Source organism: Ylistrum balloti, unplaced genomic scaffold, assembly GCF_031769215.1.
Source record: "Ylistrum balloti isolate Yb309-2 unplaced genomic scaffold, AGI_CSIRO_Ybal_v1 Utg370444, whole genome shotgun sequence".
Lineage (NCBI taxonomy): Eukaryota > Metazoa > Mollusca > Bivalvia > Pectinida > Pectinidae > Ylistrum > Ylistrum balloti.
The window spans coordinates 151,937-175,142 of record NW_026782296.1 but is presented as its reverse complement, the minus strand read 5'-3'; the positions used below and the strand labels follow the sequence as shown (position 1 = coordinate 175,142).

At 36.7% G+C, this 23,206-nt stretch overlaps 1 protein-coding gene across 1 annotated transcript in view; it reads right to left on the bottom strand.

Annotated features, from left to right (window-relative positions):
- LOC132554811 (neurogenic locus Notch protein-like) overlaps nucleotides 1–23,206 on the bottom strand; it is a 79,170-nt gene that overhangs the window by 5,582 nt on the left and 50,382 nt on the right. Inside the window, exons 7-30 of the mRNA XM_060219125.1 lie at nucleotides 21,981–22,103; nucleotides 18,151–18,387; nucleotides 17,400–17,555; nucleotides 16,930–17,118; nucleotides 13,189–13,302; nucleotides 11,819–11,932; nucleotides 10,972–11,211; nucleotides 7,818–7,931; nucleotides 7,227–7,422; nucleotides 6,951–7,096; nucleotides 6,472–6,702; nucleotides 5,860–6,238; nucleotides 5,232–5,587; nucleotides 4,453–5,111; nucleotides 4,084–4,279; nucleotides 3,640–3,812; nucleotides 2,943–3,493; nucleotides 2,522–2,661; nucleotides 2,007–2,238; nucleotides 1,799–1,895; nucleotides 1,290–1,620; nucleotides 951–1,102; nucleotides 676–823; nucleotides 99–196 (exon numbers count right to left, since the gene is read on the bottom strand). Of these exons, the coding sequence (XP_060075108.1) occupies nucleotides 99–196; nucleotides 676–823; nucleotides 951–1,102; nucleotides 1,290–1,620; nucleotides 1,799–1,895; nucleotides 2,007–2,238; nucleotides 2,522–2,661; nucleotides 2,943–3,493; nucleotides 3,640–3,812; nucleotides 4,084–4,279; nucleotides 4,453–5,111; nucleotides 5,232–5,587; nucleotides 5,860–6,238; nucleotides 6,472–6,702; nucleotides 6,951–7,096; nucleotides 7,227–7,422; nucleotides 7,818–7,931; nucleotides 10,972–11,211; nucleotides 11,819–11,932; nucleotides 13,189–13,302; nucleotides 16,930–17,118; nucleotides 17,400–17,555; nucleotides 18,151–18,387; nucleotides 21,981–22,103 (5,372 nt within the window). The remainder of the gene's footprint in view (nucleotides 1–98; nucleotides 197–675; nucleotides 824–950; nucleotides 1,103–1,289; nucleotides 1,621–1,798; nucleotides 1,896–2,006; nucleotides 2,239–2,521; nucleotides 2,662–2,942; nucleotides 3,494–3,639; nucleotides 3,813–4,083; nucleotides 4,280–4,452; nucleotides 5,112–5,231; nucleotides 5,588–5,859; nucleotides 6,239–6,471; nucleotides 6,703–6,950; nucleotides 7,097–7,226; nucleotides 7,423–7,817; nucleotides 7,932–10,971; nucleotides 11,212–11,818; nucleotides 11,933–13,188; nucleotides 13,303–16,929; nucleotides 17,119–17,399; nucleotides 17,556–18,150; nucleotides 18,388–21,980; nucleotides 22,104–23,206) is intronic.

Sequence of the window (23,206 nt, the reverse complement as noted above, 5' to 3'; positions counted from 1 at the left end):
ATCATGCGAATAATAAACTAGGACTTTTATAGGTGACACATAGATTCCACAAAAATTGGTCACAAATGAGCTACTGCCATAAGTTACATGGGTCATACCTTCATGTTCTGAGCATCCCGGTTGGCACCATGTTGTAGTAACACTTGTGCAGCATTAGCATTATTCACTGCTGCAGCCCAGTGTAATGCAGTCTTACCTACAAACATATAAAACAGTATATAGCAAAGAAGGAAAAAATGTGCCTCAAAACCTACACAAGGAACTGCTTATCTGCTACCCAATGTAAAAAATAAAAGGTATTTATTTCTACAAGTAAAAATCATTATTAACAAAGCTTTTCATGTGATGCTTACAGTGATACAAAAAGCACCTGATATAGATATCAACAGGGGCCATCAGTGTAGAGTCTGGATAATTGCCATTAAGACTAGCCTCCACTAGTGTCTGTATACTTACCATTAAGACTAGCCTCCACTAGTGTCTGTATACTTACCATCAAGACTAGCCGTAACTAGCGTCTGTATACTTACCATCAAGACTAGCCGTAACTAGCGTCTGTATACTTACCATCAAGACTAGCCGTAACTAGTGTCTGTATACTTACGATCATGACTAGCCATCACTTGTGTCTGAAACTTACCATCAAGACTAGCCATCACTTGTGTCTATACTTACCATACTCATCTGAAGCATTGATATCAGCCTCAGCATTTATAAGTTCCTCTACCATGCCTTCCGTAGCAAGACGTACTGCCAAGATCATGGGTGTAGTACCGTCATTCATCTTAGCATTTAGGTGGGTTGAGCGGTTACGTAATAAAATCTACAACAGAAAAATAAACCTGTACTCTACTAACCTCAATTTGTTACAATAATTGTTTTTGAATTTGTTTTCCAGATGTCTCTATCCGTCTTTCTTTTTGAAAATGAAGAAGAATGGCAGCACAAACCTGGAAAACCCCCTGAGCATCTGCAGCGACTGCTGCATGAAGTGGACGTCGCCCGGTGCTATCTTCTGAATTAGGGTCAGCACCAGCATCTAGTAGTACTTTGGCAGCATCTGCTCTTGCATACCTAGCTGCTAAATGTAATGAGGTCTCTCCTGAAATGAAAAGACATATAAATTGCTATTAAAATTCACACTAACCATTGAATATATCACTTACCAGGTCTCTACTTTTTTTTTTTTTTTTAATCTATTACCACTTATTACACAGAATGTCTGGTAAGCCATTGTTTATGATAAAAAGAACACACATCCACCTCTACTTCCTTTTCCCTAGTCTCACCTGTGCGGTCAGTCTGGGCATTGATTGCAGCACCTTGCATAAGCAGACCTGTGATAATATCAACAGATCGGTCTTCTGAATCACCACTCTCTCCAGATCCTGAACCACTAGAATCATCATCTACACCCGAGTCCAGACCGCCACCGCGAAACGACGCTAACATAAGTGGGGTAAAGCCATCTGGACCTCTTACATCAACATCCTTCACACCACTATGGTCCTCTGGTGGAGTCAAGGCCATGTCATTAGGGATATTAGCAGCTGTCAAATGTTGCTGGGTCCAGGGACGCATATCTGATGCCCTATCATACTCTGGGTCTTCCTGCTCAAGCTGAAAATCAATTACAAATTGTATAAAAGAATCCAGCTTGATAATGTAAAACCATGGATTGAACTCTCTGTATGACATCTGGCAATACTTTCTATTCCGAGTGTTCACTCCTGACAATTCTATAAATATGAATTATGATGAGTCTACAATATTGACATGCTATAAGGTATGTACTCACTTTGACCCGTTTGGTTTTGGGTGATTGGTCATCGGGGTCCCAGGGTGGAGAAGTACACCCATGATGATCAAGTCCATCACACAAACCCTTCATATTTCTGTAAGATAAGAGTACATTGTGTCATATTTGGCAAGCTAAGAAGCTATATCGCTAGTGAAAAATTTGGAATTCATTGGTATCTTCCTAACCTGCCTGACAATGAACTTACTTTCCCTCTTCGCCATCAGGAACCCGACGTTTGGAGGAGTTTGTAGAGTCCTTCTGTGTACTGCTACTAGTTGTGAAGAATCCCTCTGGAAACCAAGTGTTACCAGAAGCTCTCTTTCTTGACAGGACGACGATGATGATTAAGGTAAGGACAAGCACAGAAACACCCGCGACAACTCCGTATATAGTACTGTTACTTTCAATTGGAGGAACTTCGTCTGGTTGATCATTCACTGAAACACAATCAGAGAGAGTTTAATTACTTGATTTATTAGAGGTTCATCCATCCATGAATTAAAAATTTTGAAGTTTAAATGATTTATTTCACATTTTATTACATACTCCTACTTAACCTACTGTTACACTGATATACATGTGTCCAACCCACTGTTACAAACTGAGATGTTTTTGATTTCATACAACCATGTTTGTAGAGCATTTTAGAGAAATCTTGGTTTCAAACCATTCTGATAATCTTCCTCAGTGACAAGTCTTCCTATAACTGGTATTACTCACCTTGAACACGACGGATTGGTACTAGAGGAGTCCAGCCTTTCTGTATGGATGCAACTAGGACTTCTGCTGCAGTGTCCACAGACTCGAGACAATTCTTGGCCTGACACAGACTGCCGTCTAGCTCCAAATGTACTTCACTCCTATAACAGAAGCATCAGTCATTGAGTTACTCAAAAGGCTACAAGATATAAGTCAGATTAGACGTCCGAATATTCAGGTCTTTCTTGATAAGGTTTTATCAGAAATGGGATGTTCGAACACTATGGGGTCATATCGGCCTCATGTCAGTATCCTCTGTCTGAGGATAAGTAATAACTGGAAAATCCTCTACATCATATTAGAATTGCGAAGACAGAGACTTGTCTTCGTATCAAAAATTCTCAGTTTATACAGAATCTGTGGGGTGAAATATATGACCTACCCTATATATTCATCATCAGGGACAGAGCGTAGTGAACGCATTACTGCAAACCTCTTCGCACGGGATGATGCTACTGGGGTAGGTTTCCATGGATATACCATTTTTTCTCCCTTGTTTGACAGCTTTATTTTCACAATGACCTGGAGAAGTTGTCCAAGAATTCTTAGAAACTTTGGAGAGTCCTGAAAAAATTCCTCTGGGGTTTTCATGACAAAAAGCACCATGGTTCCAGGGAGGATATTTGGTTTCTGACTACAATCTCCGCCATCCCAGTTACAGGCAGTGGTATTGCATCCAGCATCACAGTGTCCATTCTTGTAGTGTTTCTCACAGTAAAGATTGTAGCTAGGATTACAAGGTTCCTTCACATTACAGTCTCCACCATCAAACAGACAGTCTGGATTGTTACATCCCGGGTCACACTGGGAATTGTTGTAGGCATTGTAACAGGCTACACCATTACGTGGTCGTGAACACCTTTGCCATAACTTCAGGAAACCAAGTGAACAGTCACCGCCATCATATTCACAGTCCACAATCGCACAGTCTTTCTGTAATAGAAATAGATGAACATGTAATGCTGTTATCAAAATACAGCAAGATTTATATTGAGTTAAATACAAATAGCATCTTATTTTTATTAAATATTTACTAAAGAGTAAAAGAAACTGCCCCTTAGTAACACTTTCATACGTACATCACATATTCCATCTCCAGCTTTGGAAGCACATTCTGCCATAGGACAGGAGGAACCTGTATCTGTAGAGGGAGTTGTAATCTGGTCAGTTCCAATACCCCCTTGGGATGCTGGGTCAAATATATGACAGTTGACTCCAGTGTAGCGGACAGGACAGTCACATTCATATCGGCCTGTAAAAGATATAGCATCATGTAAGAATTCCTGGTTCATCTTTTGTGAGTTTTATCTGTAAGTTAATATATAAGTCTTATGATATACTAAATTTGTCTATTCAGTACGAGGGCTAACACAAAACCAAAGCTAGCAGTATTTAGTAGACTCAATGCCTATTTTATTCTGAAGTTGCTAATCCAATTGTATTTCCAAGAAACACATGATTTATTCTGAATTAACCAGATAAACTTTCAATTATAAACAAGCTTTAAGGTCTATCCCACTTACCTGGTCTGTCTATACAGTTCCCTCTCTGACATGGTGAAGAGACACATTCGTCCACTTCATCAATCTCACATCGGTCACCTGTCACCCCTTGTTCACACATGCAAACAAATCCGTGAAAACTAGGTATACAAATACCATTGTTCTGGCATGGAGAGCTAGTACAGGCACTCAGCTCACATAAATCTCCAAAGTAACCCTGTAGAGTAGAAACCAGTTATGAAATAAAATATGATTTGAATGATGCAGAATACTGCTACACAAAAACAAAAGCCAACATCGCTATTATATCCATAAAACATTCAAATAAGAATACAATAAATCTACTGTACATGTCCAAAGAGGAAATCTGTTTTGTTGGATATGACTTACCCCAGTACATGCACACTGATAGCTATGTTGTGCTTTTGTGCAGGTTCCACCATTGCGGCAGGGATTGGGCATGCAGAAGTTCATGGGTTGAGAACAATGTCTTCCTGTGTAGCCTGGGTTACAGTCACAGCGGTAGTCATTATTTAATTGGACACAACTGAAAGTTCCAATGGGATCACATGGTCTTTGTGTCTGGCATTCATCAACGTCACCTTCACAATGCTCGCCAACGAATCCTGCGGGACAAATGCACTCAAAGCCACTGACTTTGTCAACGCAGGTACCATTGTGATGACAAGCTCCAGCATAACAGTCTTCCTCATTATACTGACATAGTAAACCACGAGTGCCGCGTGGACAAGAACATTGGAAGTCGGCAATCAGGTCATGACATATGCCACCATTAGCACAAGGATTGCTGGCACAGTCATTGATGTTCATCTCGCAGTTTGCACCCATAAAGCCATTCGGACAGGTACACTTGTAGTTGCCAACATTGTCCTGGCATGAACCGCCATTCTGACAGGGTGCTGATGCACATTCATCGATGTCATCCTCGCAGTAGCTGCCCTCGTAACCTTGTTTACATGTACATCTGTGGCTGTTATTTACATTAGCACAGATACCACCATTTTGGCAGAGTTCAGTAACTGGCACACCTGAAGAATAAAATATTTCAATCAATTAAGTTGATAAAACAAATATTTACAAGTGCCAAACGACCCAATTATATTTAAACACATACTGGAACTTTTCAAAATTTGACCTTTGGTACACACCTTTTATATTGGCTGCAGCAAGACAAGTTACAGCGCTGATGTCACATCTTGGGCCATTCCACCCCGGGGCACATGTGCACATGTACATATGTGCCTCCTGAGTGCAGGTAGCTCCATTCTTACAAGGGTTGTTGGTGCACCAGTCGACGAATGCTTCGCAGCGAGGTCCTGTCAGTCCGTAGGGGCAGTAGCACCTAAAGGCCGAGCCATGGTTGTCACAGGTACCCCCCTCCATACAGGGGTTAGAGTCACAGGGATTAATACGATGCTGACAGTTAGAACCAGTGTATCCCAGTTCACACATACACTGGTAGTCATTAATACCGTCAATACAGTGACCACCGTGCAAGCAGGAACTGTAAATATAATGTTTCGTGTTTACCATTGTTCTCTTATAAGGATGAAAAGCACAACATCATTTATGGAAGTTTACATATTTCTTTTGTGATTTGTCTGACTCTGTTGAATTTCAATGATTTTCGGAGGTTCTATACTTTGCTATTTTTTGAGGACAGAATAATGATGAATGATAATCTGATAAAATTTGAACCAACGAAAAAAAAAAAAAAAACCTGTATAGTATATATCTGATAAAACATAGTATGATCTTGGCAGATTAAAGACCTACCTGGATGTACAGTCATTGTCATTGTTCTGGCAGTGTACTCCACTAAATCCTGCCCGGCAGGAACAGACATAGGAATCTACATAGTCAGTGCACACAGCTTGATTCTGACAGGGGTTGGAATTACACTCGTTGATCTCGATCTCGCAGTTGGTACCAGTGTAGCCTTTACGACACACACAGGTATACTCATTTGTCTTGTCAAAACATGTGCCACCGTTCATACAAGGGTCGGGGAAGCAATCGTCATGGTCGATCTCACAGTACTTCCCTTCAAAGCCCTGATGACAAGTACAGTTGAAGGAACCCATGGTATTGGTACAGTAGCCATGAGTACATGGTGAGTGATTACACTCATTGACATCTTCATGGCAATAACGACCTGGAAATAACATATCAATGATAATCATCTGGTCACCACAGACATTCTATCATTTTAATCATTAGATCTGAAATCAAACGAACTAGTAGCTGAAATGCCAAATGATATTAACAATTCATCTCTATTCCCAGCAAATGAAACTCCATGTTGTTTTTCCATAATGATCTTAGCAATTTCTCCAATTTCTCAAGTGATAGGTTTATCTGGATTTATTGCCAGGTATAAAAGCTTACCAGTGTAGCCAGGCTTACAGCTACATGAGAAGTCGTTGTAGTCAAGGTCGTTGGTACAAGTAGCCTGATTAGTACAAGGATTAGAGCTGCAAGGATCCATCTTCTGGTCACAGTTAGTACCAGACCAAGGGATCTGACAGTGACACTGATAGCTGTTGGCCAGGTCAATACAACTACCATGGACACAGGGGTTACTGCGGCACTCATCAATGTTAATCTCACAGTTGACACCTATTAGAAAGAGTCATCAAACCTTAGTCTTTTGAACATGAAGACTTCAGTGGTAATTAATGTTAAAAATTACGATACAAATTTCTGGAGAAACTATTGTCTCCTAATAAAACCTATCAATCAAATCTCAAAAAAATTTTGGTTTTGAAGTTTTTCTCTTTCATTGTGGTGTTATATTCCTGCATCATTTATAGTGTGCTATGGCAGTTACATATTCAGTAAATGCCATGCAAACCCCGGACACCTACCTGTATAGCCTGGCAGACATCGACACCTGTATCCGCCCAGGAATTTTACACATTCACCACGGTGCTGGCATGGATTGGACTGGCAATAATTCTTCTGTGACTCACAACGTGCTCCCTCATACCCATCAGGACACAAACAGTCAAATCTACAGAAACAAGTACAAAAGACTTCAAAGAGTTGTCTCCCCTCACACCAAGACATCAGCTATCTCAACAAAACATTAACCTTTTTTCTGATCTCAATATTTGTAAATGTTTGCTTAAGCTGCAGCATACCTGTTGACTCCATCCTTGCACTGACCACCATTGAGACAAGGACTACTGGTACACTCGTCAATATTAGACAAACACTGTTCATCATAGTATCCTGGCGGGCAGTTACAGCGGAACCCATTTATACCGTCCACACACTTGCCAGAGTTGTGACATGGATTGGAAGCACACTCATCAATATTTGTCTCACAGTTTTTCCCTGTAATAAAACAAAAAAAACCAACTTTGAATCCACATGGTCATTTCTTATTCAATAAACTTTGATACTTTTTCCAAAAACAACATTTAAATCAGTACTTTCAAATCTACAAACTGATTAACACTTCTTACTCTGTAAAGTTCGTTAAACAATAAGCAATCAAAACAACAGAAATCAGAATAGGAACAATCTGTGATAATTACTGTACTCATTCTGATGAAATAACTACAGTTAACAAGATAATTAGCTACTGTACTCAAACCTTTATCATCATTCTGATGAAATAACTACAGTTAACAAGTTATTCTATCTCAGTTACCGAGTACCTCTTTTATCTGATGCCCTTTACGACAACACCTGAAGCACCTGATTTTTGATTAATGAGAGATTTTTACCTGTATACCCTGGTTCACAGGTACAGGAATAGGTGTTGATCCCATCATCACAGATGCCATCATTGAAACAGGGATTGTTAGAACATTCATTATGGTTCTTCTCACAGTTCATACCTGGAAAAGTAACACTTAGTGTGAAAACTCATTTAATCAGAGCATTTTCAAAAAAATCTAGGTCCCGGTCTTCGAAGGAAATGGAGCCAAATTCAAAGTCAGACAAACACTTCAGTAAATAAGCTCTCTGCTCACAGAAGTTATGTATGAAATGTGTTCAAAGTTTGCTTCTTCTTGAGAATAAATTCTTCGTAAAAAACAGCGTACCAAAAACTTAATGATTGAAAACTGATAAATTCTGAATAGGGGAAATGTAATGTGTAAGATTTGAATAATTAGTTGTGGTGACAGGGATGTCTCTTTCAGTTCAACAATGACATTCCTGTCCAACAATAAGTATAAACAGATGTTATTCCATGTTGGGGCTTTAAAAAGGCAGTTCAATACTTCATTACATTTTGGAAAAATTATTGCTGGTCAAAAGAAATAATGCATTTTCAATTTATTTCTTGTATGTAACTTTGAAATGTAATCTTTCCTTTAATCATAATCTATGAAAAGTTCCTTAAATCGCTGTGTTAATAAGGATTTGGATAGGCTAAACGTCTGCATTTAAATTGGTATTGTAAAATTGAATTACAGATTTAAAAATGAAATCTGACTGGCTTTGATACTTTATGACAGCCAAATACTATTGTTGGCTCTTTGTGTAAGGTGGGGGATATACACTGATGAAACGCAACATTAATCCTCTCTAGCTCTTGTGTATTTCAACACCTGATTTACTGTGTCTCCATTACCAGTACCAGGATTATTGAATAAAATCTCTAAAAATCTGTTTAGAAAGTTCAAATGTTTGTATGATAATCCTATAAACTATCTAAAATGAATCCCACCAGAAAACAAATAAAGAGTAAATAAGGATCAAAATATAAGTATTTAAAAAAAAAAAAAAAAAAACATATAAAAAAAAGTGATTTCAATAATCAGCATTCACTGTTACATGAGTCAAATTGCCCATCTTCAGTAAGAGATGAACAAGGATAAATCAGGTTCTTCACTGATGAACCAACTGTTGATGAATCATTCGAAATTTTATAATGAATAATCTTCATTATATTTTCTCAATCTTATCATTTTAGTCTCCTTCTTTACTGTTCCATCTGATGACTTTATGTGAATCCTCCCATGGTATCTAGAACATGTATACAACAATTGTACAGCAGATTCAACATTATACAAATCACGTTTATCTTTATTTAGCTAATAAAAGAGTCTTGGTCGTGGGAAAGCTGTGCATGTGCCTCTTCTGTAGTCTTTCACATCAAATCAAAATCCTAGATATTAAAGTCCACTTTCAACGACTAATCTTGGTATCAGGTTTGACTTTGAGAGTTTTAACAACCAAACAAAAGCTACAATCAGGATAATATTACTTTTTTTCAATCTTTTAAATTTTAATCCCTGAGGGAAGTTAGTGAGTTGTAGCGGTACAACAATGGGTTCTACCTACCAATAGGTAGAATTATAGGTGGGGATTAAGGCAATTTGTCGTGTTATCTCACTCACGGATGGTGACTCACCTTCTATGGGGACGACCCAATTGTACCTCACAGACTGTCATGCAACATCGAACACAGATCTGATTTAGGTACAGGACATTTAAGTTTGTTCAGTACTTCTTGCCATACTGTGACACAATTTTACATCTACTTCATAAAATCTTTCTAACCCCAGGTAATTGAGTATACAATCAATGCAAGTGCAGTATAAAGGAGACAGTCCTATCATAAATGTTGCACCTGAATGGAAATGTGTACACTAAGGAGGATGGGTATAAAACTAAAATTATTACTAAAATCTCATATGTTGACATTTCAAAATCCTGGTGGGAAAAACCTTTAAATTCAGAGCCATTTTGGTTAAAAACTGAAATGTATTTAAATCTTGACAAGTAAGTGTATACAACAGGACAATGGATTTTCTTTTTTTTTGCTGCTGTACACAACTGGCCTTAACACAGACAATCCAATTAGAATGACTGGCCTTGACCTAAATTCATCACCAAATCAATGTAATAGAACAGAATTAACTATCAATATCAGATGGTAGTGCTCCAAATGTTTCATGTATGCTTTCCATCCCTACCAGACAGACAGAAGGATGATCAGAAAGACAGACAAGCTGACGCCATATCAAATACTTTCAACTACAACCAGAAGTTTTACACCTTCATCTGACTGCATCTGTATGATTCTGGTTTTTTGGGTTGTTTATATATCTGATTTCAATTCCGACAAATTGACTTCAAAGTCCATTAGGTCATAAATATGTCTCATTTTGGACTATATAACAATTATTTTCTAAAACATCTGCAATGAAATGTAATTGGGGGTAGAAATTGTGTTCAAGGATGACTCAAAATGGTTTTATTATCCAGAGAGATAAAGCTAAATAGGTACATGATTTACCAGCCAGATAACACTAAAGCTGGGATATATCTGTATCTGGTTCCATCTACATCTTTAGATTCCAGGTTCTCACCTTCTATCAGAACACCTTAGTCGTAAACCACAAATTTATTACATTCATGCATGAATAATTCATGATTTGGTGTGTAACGTGTGTTTATCCACCCATGAATCTGTGGATGGGAACCTTTCACTAGTACCTATTTCTCACCTTTTAATTATCAATACCTGTGTGAAGGTATGACATAGGTAATCACAAGGTCGTAGATGACACATGATAAAATAACAACAGGTGCAACTATTGTCAACTTCTGTCATAAAACTCAAGAATTATCCTAATAATGTTCAAACAAATTCCAGATGATCCTGTCATCGAATAAGACCTGCTGTGTGCACTGTTTGAGATGTGTTAAATGTAACTAGGTGTATATATATATAGTTACATATTTAATTAATTACATTGACAGACCATAACTTACAGAATCCATAAATACAGACTTGAACTCTGTTATGATCTGGGTACTTTTGAATCTTGTTAATGTTAACGATGAACATATTAGGGTCATTAAGTCATGGAAATAAGCCCAAGAATACATATAAAAATCACACAGAAATAAATAAGTGTTTACCTGAGGTTCCTAGTGGACACTGGCAGTCATACCCGCCTCCATCTTTGAGCTGGACACAGGTTCCACCATACTGACAAGGATTGGCATCACACTCATTGATGTCCAGATCACAGTGTTTTCCAGTGTAGCCACGGTGACAGTCACATCGGTAGTCACCTTGGAGATCCACACAGTCACCATTGTGACAATTAATGCCTTCACATTCATTAATGTCTTGTTCACATCGACTGCCAGTAAATCCTGTGCAACATGAGGTCAAATTATCATCACTCTGAATATAATCATATCAATTATAATAATTTATATACTTTAAAAGTTTTACAAGGTCAAAAATATGAACATTAAATAATTTCCACAACAAGTTTTACTTAAGGGAATGCATTCTATCGTGTAGGGAGATGTTTGAAGTATGAAAGTTTTTGGGTATAGAAAATAAGAGTTTTATTGAACAGGCAATGTGGGTAGCATCACATACATCAGTACACAGCTGTCAATCATCAAAGCAATCATTGAAGAGAATCGAGCAGCAATCATATAGAGCATACAGTATCATACAGTAAAGTCATACATTAATATCATGGTTCGTGTTTTATAGAACTGTAAAAGACAAAATACAACAATATTATATATCAAATGTAGAACACAGGAAACATGGGATTGTTAAGCAATTTATATAAAGGGCATAACATTATATCATACATCCTCTGAGAAGGGATTTATCCAAAAATTTTAACAGGAAATTATACTACACAGTACTGGTCTACACAACTAGAGCAGAATGTTCTGATTAGCCACTGGTCTATACTGGAGGGGGAAACAGTAGGAGGAGGAGGGTATGGATGGTTACCATGCAAACAGTTGCAGATATATCCGTCAATGGTGTCATTACAAATGGCCCCGTTGACGCATGGGTTACTCAGGCATTCGTCAATGTTGAGGCTGCAGGTGGTACCAGTAAACCCTGGGTGTAGAAGGACAGGCAAGATTGTACGTTGTCATGGTAACACGAAAAAAAAAAAAACCCAGGCTGTCCCATTCTTACTACATATCAAATCATAAATACTGGTAATGTAGGTTTTAGCATCAAACACTTGTAAATGTAATAGAAAAAAATCTTTCTACTTTAAATTATCAGGTAATTACGGTAAATAAGTCCTATCATTGTTGTGTAACATATGATACAGTAAATAAGTCCTATCATTGTTGTGTAACGTATGATACAGTAAATAAGTCCTATCATTGTTGTGTAACGTATGATACAGTAAATAAGTCCTATCATTGTTGTGTAACATATGATACAGTAAATAAGTCCTATCATTGTTGTGTAACATATGATACAGTAAATAAGTCCTATCATTGTTGTGTAACATATGATACAGTAAATAAGTCCTATCATTGTTGTGTAACATACAGTAATATGATTGTTGTGTAACATATGATACAGTAAATAAGTCCTATCATTGTTGTGTAACATATGATACAGTAAATAAGTCCTATCATTGTTGTGTATGATACAGTAAATAAGTCCTATCATTGTTGTGTAACATTGTTGTGTAACATATGATACAGTAAATAAGTCCTATCATTGTTGTGTAACATATGATACAGTAAATAAGTCCTATCATTGTTGTGTAACATATAAGATACAGTAAATAAGTCCTATCATTGTTGTGTAACATATGATACAGTAAATAAGTCCTATCATTGTTGTGTAACATATGATACAGTAAATAAGTCCTATCATTGTTGTGTAACATATGATACAGTAAATAAGTCCTATCATTGTTGTGTAACATATGATACAGTAAATAAGTCCTATCATTGTTGTGTAACATATGATACAGTAAATAAGTCCTATCATTGTTGTGTAACATATGATACAGTAAATAAGTCCTATCATTGTTGTGTAACATATGATACAGTAAATAAGTCCTATCATTGTTGTGTAACATATGATACAGTAAATAAGTCCTATCATTGTTGTGTAACATATGATACAGTAAATAAGTCCTATCATTGTTGTGTAACATATGATACAGTAAATAAGTCCTATCATTGTTGTGTAACATCTATATAAAAACTTGATTAAGTTTTACCTTCACTGATTTCCAATACTCCCTATTATGTAAAGTATGATACACATATTTTTAAAAGCTTTAAGACTGGTGACAGACAAACTCTCCTGAGATTATATAGGAAGGACTTATCAACACCCACCTGCTGGACAGAAGCAGCGAAACTTGTTAACCTGGTCCTCACAGGTCCCACCATTTCGACAGGGGTCTGTGGAACACTCATCTATCTCTTCCTCACAGTTAGAACCAGCAAATCCTGTTAAAACACAACCATGCCCCGTGTCATTCAACATGAAACATGCTTTCATATCAATTCAAATTGGTTTCCTCAGCCAACATTTTATTGTTTTTTTAGACAAGGCTAAATCAGTCGATCATGATTTTAAATCATACATGAGATGTATTGTGCATTTGTTATGGCTGTGATCAATGTAAGGCTTTTGAACTCTTTAAAACCCACATTTAACACCAAATAGACAGTTATAAAAGGTCCCGAAAGCTGATAAAATGATACTGTCACTGATGCTTCACAAGCCGAAAATAATTTGTCATGCAATCCTTTATCATATTTGCTGCAAAATCTACAATTTTGCTGGAGGCCCTGATGTGGCTTACTTTCCATTCAGATAAATTTTTGTCTGGTTTTTCAAATATATGTTTCAGACATTCAAAACTTAGCAGATGAACCACAACTCACATACAAACTTGAACAACATTTGTTTTTATGGGAAGTTCTGGGTTTTTCTCGTCTGGTTTTAATACATTTAGTTTACTCACTTTCAAAAGTTTAAATAGATCTTTCCAATCTTACATCTAATTTATCCATGTTAAATATGTGAAAAAATAAATTGAAAAACTGGATTGATAAGAGTTTCATAATTACATATGGAAGAGAATCTTTATGATGTCAAAACCATTTTGTACATATAAAGAGAATGAGAAGTACTATGTGTGATGGCATCCACGCCCCAGTACCCCAACACCCTACAACTACAGTGTGTGTATGTAACAACATTCCCCGGGCAGATCTTATCAGCCTTCACTAGTGCTCGGGCTGTTTTCTGCTTTTTTAACTCCTGCCTAAGTATTCCATAGCCGTGGGAACAGACCCCATCACCACAGCAACACAGAAGGAGAAAGCTGTTCTCCCCCTCCCAATCCCCTAACACAGCAGGTTTCACCACTGTTACAGTATTTATTTCTAATTTCAAAAACATTACTTATAGAATATGATTTTGCTGAGTTTGACTGCCACATGTTTGCTGTGACCCCCTCCCCCTGTCCCCTAGACTCAACTGATCCTTTCAACTGTGGGAACTTAGCCTTATCACCGTATCAGTGCAAAGTAATTAACATTATATAATCATACTTCTATACATTTGTTTTATCTTTGGACTTTTTTTTTTTAGTTTCTCTTTGTTGTTAGATCTTGGTAGACATCATGATTAGGAAATTAATGCCAAGCCTGTGTGTTTTGACATATTTATCATGAAGCCTGTCAATAATTATTTTAATGTATCAACTGATATATACATCACTGTGTGATACATTAGATAAATTTCCCTGGACTGTAAATTAAATTTTCAACTATGATTGACTATTTCTACGTTTAATTCATCATTCATCATAATACCTACCCTGTTATAGCTTATCATGAAACAGGACAGGATTTTATTTACTCCTTTTTTAACTACGAAAATAAATTCAAAAGATATTTTGTTGATTGTGCAAATCACTTTAATAAAAACAAGGAGCCTCTGTGATATCATTTTGCCCCCCCACTCTTCATCATTGCTTCAGATCAGACACAACTACCAACTAAAGTTAGTTACCTTTAAAAAGGAGGCAAAAACTACCATCGTAACTACACTCAAACACCTCATGTAATACCATAGTGAAAAAAATTGAAAAACACTGTTTGCCTATTACACTTGTACCATTTAAATCTGGAATCGTTCGTGATATTCACTTCACCCTTCTACCCACCCCTCCATGTATCAATCACCTGATATCGCTTTATCACATAAAATAGATACAGTCAGAGGTGAAGATTTCAAACAAATGATATCCACTCCACTATTTTATAACACTGAAGTTTAAATTTCACATTTGGGTGGTTTCTAGATTTTAGAATTTAAAATTCCAATGGACAGATTCATTTTATGGTGTTTTATCATGCAATGGTGAGAAGAAAGACAATGGCGTTGGTTGTCCCTCTCCAGGTCACACCCGATTACTCCTCTTTGTGGAGCCGGTACCACCTATCTGGTAATCAGACTCTGCTCTACTACAGTTACACTTAACATCCAAAATTAGACAAACAAGTCAAACTTTACCATAGCAAATGTTTAAATGGAAACCATGTGTTAAATGAAAGAAATGAATTTCAGCAGGATGTCATGGTCTTCATGATTTTCTACTTTAATCAATTCTTACTTAACTAGATTTATTCTTAGGTATTGCATTAGAGGTCATGACCTCTCTTCAACTCAAGCACAGCACTACTGACCAGGACAGGAAATGGTCAGTTTACAATTCACAATAGGTCCTGAATCAAGAAGATCAAAGCAGGACATGTACTAAGATCAAAGTCTAAAGGTCATTGATATCAACTCTGTTCCAATTAAAGTAAAGAGAACCAATTTTCACACCATAATAGTTGATTAGCACATCAGTCTCCATTTAAAAGGTAGCACTGTAGCTTCAGATGCAAGGGTTTGCTAGGAAAAATCCTGTTCCTGTACTGTATATCAATGATTCTGATAAGGAAAATAACAATTATGTAAGGAGATTTCAACCCAGATCTTTACAGTGTTACAGACACTCTATGAACTGAAAAGTTAGAGGAGTTTCATGTTCACAGAAAAAAAACCCAACATATTTTGGATACCAATATAAATCCAGGTAAGATATACACACAAGTATGTAAACTTTATTTTAGGAAAGTGTTGGATAAGAGTCTTAAAACAAAATTTCATGAAAGTTACCTGTCATACACTGACTTCAAAATTTCAAAGCTGTGGAAAAACATTACATATGTAACTGTTAAAAATAAAGGCTTTCAAGTGTTGACAAGGACCTTTCAGACATTACAGATGATAAACAAACCGGGAGAACTACCTGACTTGAAACTGTTATGGGTAACTACATCTACGGATGTAACACCTAACTGAGGGTATATGTATATCATGCTGTATACCACGCTAATGTTAGTCAATTTTTCCCACACTTTACCAACATGACCTCTGACCCCCACTTACAACTCCGACCTGCTCTGCTGCATACATTAACAATGTGTAAACCTCTCTAAAATATCACTAATTTCAAATTCCTTCTATTTAGGTATGGATACCTGGGACGGTTCTGGTTCAGTGAACACTGTTGTAGGTAGTTGATGGACAGTCACTTATGGCAATACTTAACTTTGAGCTATACAAGATTTAAAGGTTTAGTCTTTCCAACAGTTGCTGATATTTCCATCATTTTCTGTTTCCTAACAAATGGTATTGATGTCACCCAACATATCTATTGGTATTTTAAAACCCTTACTTTTAAAAATTGAGATCGCTTGTCAAAATATGATTAAACATGAAAGTCAATTCAAACCTTTGCTGAAATTAATGATGAATAGCCATTTACAGGTCATTATGTACCTGATCCCCAAATTTTACATTACCCACGGGTAGTCACCCATCATGTCCCATACAAACGTACCTCCATTGCACAAATGTTGCAAATTTCACCCAATTTTAGTTACAGCTTACCTTCATATAAGCAATACTTTTCCAATATGGAAATTAAAATCTACTCTGAAATTTTTATATTAAAACAAATGATGTTTTCGTAAATTTAAATGGCGGGATTTATCCCAGTGTAAACTTACCAGCCAAGCATAGGCAGATGTAGCTTCCTGGTTTATCAAGACATGTGCCATCATTCTTACAGGGGTTGGACACACATTCATTGATGTTTTCCTCACACAAGGGGCCGCTGAATCCCTGGCGACAGTCGCAGTAGTAGCTGCCTTGGGTGTTCTGACAAGTGCCACCATGCTCACAGATGACCAAAGCCGCTGAAAATACATCACCACATTATAAAAGATACCCTTTCCAAAGAATATTTTCGAATGGCTTGAATTCATAGCTTCTATTCTCAAGGAACATATATATTTTCTTTCTTTTATTTTTCCATATTCAACTTTTTTTGTGTTCAAATTTGGACTCATATATAGTTAGTTTTTTGATATGTTACAAATACCTTAACCAATCCGTGATTCTTGAAAAATCAATTCAATAGTTTATTTATTTCAGTTATTGTATAATTTGTTTGTTATTAACACAAGAAGTTACTTACCATCTTTACACTCATTGAGGTCAGTTTCACAGGTGGGACCAGTCCATCCTTGACTACAGGTACAGCGGTACTGACCATTCATAGGGGAAGCCTCACAGATAGCATTGTTCTGACACGGGTTCGACTCACACGCGTTATTCATGTGACAACGAAGACCTGTAGATGCACGCACACAAGCAGAGACAAGACAGAGAGTTAGTATCATGCAACATACAACTCTCGCAGAGGCTCATAATAGGCAGGTGAAAATTTCTTATGTTTCGATACCATGCTGAGAACAAATTTAGAGTCTTCTAGTTCAAAATCATTCGATAAAGCTTCATGTACACAAGCACATTACCAATGTTTGATGAACATACAAAATCATAGATAAATCATCAAGCTTTTAGAAAACCAAGACTATCATGCCAAATCTGGTCTTTAATTACAATTAAAGAAGTAGAGAGCTTTTCAGTGATAGGAATATCATAGACAAGCTTTGAAAAATACTAGACAGAATTGAGCATTGTTATAAAATGCTTCAGGTAAATGGATTCACAGGTTTAGCATAATAGTATGAAAAGAACCTCACTAATATCAATTGCAGAGAGTAAAGGTAGAATCTTAAGCCAGGAAAAAAATATTCTCACCTCAATAATACAATAATTATACCAATTAAATAAATGAATCTCTAACCTTGCAATAATTTTCAAGGTCACTTAATGGAAACAGGTGCTACTGACACCAAAATGATGAGAGATAAAGACTCTACCTGTTTTGTCGGGTGGACAGGTACATGTAAAGTAGCCAACATGATCATGACAAGTTCCGTTGTGAAGACATGGCTGGGTCTGACAGTCATCGATGTTGACACTACAGTCCTTACTTGTCCAGCCGTTGACACAGATACAAGTATAATCAAAGTCAGGGGTGTTCATACAGGTAGCACCATTCTTACATATTCCAGGAAATTCTAAGCATTCATTCACATCTGTTTCACAGAAAGTTCCTGAAATGTAATTATGTAAACATTAGTCATCACAGCATTCTATAGGCACTAACATGATGTCATATACAGCATCTTATCTACCCTAACATGATGTCATATACAGCACCCTATCTACACTAACATGATGTCATATACAGCATCTTATCTCCCCTAACATGATGTCACATACAGCACCCTATCTACCCTGACATGATGTCATATACAACATCCTATCTACCCTAACATGATGTCATATACAGCATCCTATCTCCCCTAACATTATGTCATATACAACATCCTATCTCCACTGACATGATGTCATATACAACATCCTATCTACCCTGACATGATGTCATATACAACATCCTATCTACACTAACATGATGTCATATACAACATCCTATCTACCCTGACATGATGTCATATACAACATCCTATCTACACTAACATGATGTCATATACAACATCCTATCTACCCTGACATGTCATATACAGCATCCTATCTACACTAATATGATGTATAACATTTGAAACAGCAACATGACCAGACTGAACATGATGTCTAACACAGTAACATCACTAAACAAAACAAGACTTCCAAAAAGAACTTTCATTCCAATGTATGAAAAGTTCAAATCTCATTGTGCACATAATTTTTCTTCTAATGTTAGAATCAATTCATTGTGACCATTGTCTTAAGTACAGCAAACAGTTTAAATAAACATACGGTAACCAACTCCACAAAGTAACTCAAAACGTTAAAAGGTTACAATTGGGAGATTGATAGCTATTCTATAAGCAAAAATTACTAGTTAAGTCTTTCTAATGTTTTTCTCAAGGACAATTTTGAGAAATTTTCAGTCTTCACTTGAATAATAGGGCATTCTTCATGCTGATTCTATTTCCTGTTCATCTTAGGGTACAAGTTTACAGTAGTCAGAAATCTAACCTACAAGAGACATTTATCTGTGATCAATCATATCATAATACACAGTCACAACACTTCATAACTGAAGTACAAATCTGTAAGCAATATGAAATTTCCTTCATACTAATTGTATTTAGTCATAAATTAAACAACAAAAAAATATGCATTCCACAGAAATACCAGTGTTTGTGTTGATTCTATAGTATTTTGTTGCTGTGACAACATGCTTGCCTTAATCCCATATCTTGTGTCCTCATCTCCAGCACAATTCACACAGTCCAACGAACCCCCTTAAAAAATATCTTCAGTAATTACAGTCGGCCGTGAATTTGCCTTTGTGTGGACTGGCCTGAGGTCTGTTCACATGCACCATATTTTGAGGTTTTCAATAGCTGTGTTAACTTTTGATGGCTAATTGATCACACCACAGTAAAACTACCATGGGAAAGTGTTTTTTCTCAATGTATTTTTTTTTACCACTGACATGGTCACAAGCTTTTTCAGTGTCGACGAATCAGGACAACACAAACTTTCCCTAACCCTGTCCAACAACCTCTCACAGTAACCAGATAGGATGGTCACTTACATGTATAGATACCTTACTTTCTTCCCTTATCCCATCTCCCCATATCACCTAACCATTCATTACTTCAACACTAAGAGTATGTTAAAAAAAATCCACCTCACAACCGTAACCTCTTTTATTGTTGAAACAATTTAATGACTGGTCATTGTAGTAACACACTGTATTGTAAAAACCAAACTTTTGTGTAATATAGGTTATTAGAAGTCAATTCTGGGAACGGTCTAATATTAACGTCACCTTGTCAAGAGGTAAAAAATATCAATCCATTGTATCATACGACAGAACATCCTTTTTTTCCCACACGAAATGTAATGTCTATGTTTCCTTTACAGATATGTTTTTTCTTATTTATGAAAATTTGAGAAACAAGTATGTCTGTTTTATTAACCATAAGCGTGAGACTGTCTTGACAACAATATAGACAGGACACTGATACCAAATCTATTTATACTGTATTTTACTTATAACAATTACTTGTAACATTCTCAAAGGAAAGGTTGCTTTTTTTGTCAGAAATAAACAACAAACCAATGATTCATAAGATTTACAACTAGTTCTACTGAAATCAAACCCTTTTCTCGTTTGTCAGTTCTTTTTTCTCTTTGAATTTTTTTACAAATGTTTGCAGAAATTCCAAAACAAAGGTGAAATAATGTGTTTCAACAATAGAAAATTTAAATGCTGAGAACAAAGCAGTTAGTGTGTGTCAATGTCAGTGATCAACTCCAGGTTAGTCCTCAAACACTGCCAGTATAGTAACTGGCTCTATCAGGACATCTTTAACCAAGGGGAAAACAAAACCACCAGGTTGTTGTAACTGGTCCCCAGACGTGGGTATCTCTACTTCAATCTACACCCTGGACTCTCCAACTATAGACCAACTCCAATCTACAAGTCTGCCTTGTAAATACTACCCCCTCTTTTCCCAATCTTGTTTAGGAATCTATCATGATGGAATTTCGGCTTTGGTTTAATCTGTTCTAACATCATAAAAGTAAGCTATGCCCAGTATCTAAGACTGTAATCTTTAGGACAGTAACCCATCAACAACCCCCTCCCCCTAACAATCTAAACTACAACCTTCAAACCCCTCCCACTAGATTCTCTGTGTATTTCCCTCTAAAAAGCTGGCCATCTCTGAATGCCTTCACTACAACTGTGGACACCTGCTTGTTTTGCTGGTCCAGTATTCTGTACAGGTATGTCCACACAATAGGACAGGTAAAAATCTCACGCCACTTGTGTAGCGAATACTTTTTCAAAATATTCAAAATAAAATCAACATTTTTCCACCCTCCTTCTTTTTGATATCAAGATTTAGTCAAGGAGACTGTCAACACTTATTATTAACTCATTTACATCACCCATTCATATAAAATATGCATTACATAATTTAACTGGCAGTTCTCATGAGAATTCACACTAGACAAATATCCTGTTTTCCCACAATGAATCTGAAAATTCTATTACTGTGTGTTTTTTAACAGTATGAGATATAATTTTACTTCATCCAGGTATGACACTAGTAGTGAATCCCAATTATTTCTGATAGAGTCGGACTACTTATCTTACAGTACAAAAAAAATACCAAAGGCTGGTAATTAGCCCACCCATATCTATCGCAGCATGTGATCAATTCCCAAATTCAAATTCAGAGATTGTGTTGCCAATCTGAGCTTGTTGCACCATTGAATACTGAAATTTGTATTTGCGTTTTTAGGATCATGAGTTGCCCACCTGAGTTTATTTAACAATAAATAAAGTAGCATTCTTTTATACTTTTTGTTGGTCCATTACAGGTAAAATTAGATTTTATGTCAGTCGTGTTGAACGAGTCTCAGTTTAATTATCACAGGGAGACTAAGATGAAAAATACACGAAAAAGGAATTCAACTGCTATTGATATCTTTTGGCAGTGTCAGACATACTTCTAGTAATGTCATCCAAAACTACGTGGAGAGCTTTTTTTTAGTTGAGGTTGTTTTGCTATATACACAAGGTCTTTTCTATTGTTCCTTTTAAAGGTGTTTGTGTGGTGGAACTTTTTTTTCTGTTTTTATTGTTTTTTTTCTCTTCCTGTTCATTCTATCTTAGACCTACCTGTGTGAGTAGGTGGGCAATCACAGGTGTACGAGTTGACTCCATCCCTACACGTTGACCCATTGCTACAGTTACTGTTCGAGCAGTCGTCATTATTCACTTGACAGTGAATGCCATGGAAACCTGAAAAATTAGGTAACATTTAAAAGTCATAGCTTCATGTATCATAATCAAAAGACAACAATGTTTACAGACATTCAGTATTTACAAAGAACATTCAAACTTTCCATTGCTATCCTTGTCAAAGACAAGTGTTTTGTGCCTAGTGACAGACTCCGTCAATGGATGACCGTGAAAAGGTGCGATTCTGGCCCAAAAATAACAGTTTTAAAACACCAAGTCGTGAGAAAATGTCTGCCTTACAGAAATGTAGACAACACTTGTAACCTTCTGGCAGAGTGACAAATATAGTAAGCCACCTTACAATTCACAGCTTCAGGTAGGAATTGTAAAAAGATGATACTTAGTGTGTCGACAAGGGTAGGGTCAAGAACAGAGCAGTTTGTATGACGGTGGTAATGAAATACACTACACCACCCGTACCTCTATGACAGGTATATTCACTCCTCCATTTTCTACTGACAAGATTCCCTCACACTCACTCGGTACATTACATTTCCAAACACAAAGTATCTATATATGTCACAAATGTCTATGGTACTGAATTATTCAACCTGTACTTTGAAATTACCAACAAATCATGATTTGCTGAATGTCTCACTGAAATCTTATACAGATTTAGTAAATATCACATTAAGGGGAGTGAGCGTGTTGAAGATAGTTCCAAATTAATTGGTATTGTTAGAGATCGTGATGACAAGAAAGGTACTGTCATGGATTGTATAGGATTCAGGTGTACTGTCCTGGACAACCCAGCAGGTAGACGGGTGGGGTCAGGGGGTCACAAATACATCTCTGTGACCCAGACACACCAGACATATGCTAATAAGCACCCCCACCCCTTCTCACCCAGACAGGTACTAGGTCAAGAACATTTCTGTCACCTTGCATCTATATATACATGGATCATCTTATACCCAAGACTTTCCAGTCAATACACAGACAAGAATGTACAACATAGTAGCATTAGCATTATTTCCATTTTTTTCATTTTCCCCCCCTGTGTTCTGAAAATTAAAATAGTTTGCTAACATCAAAAAATAACTTTAGAACTTATCAACTGGGACATATATATTGGTTTTCACTCTGTGTGTATGCTTGATGTT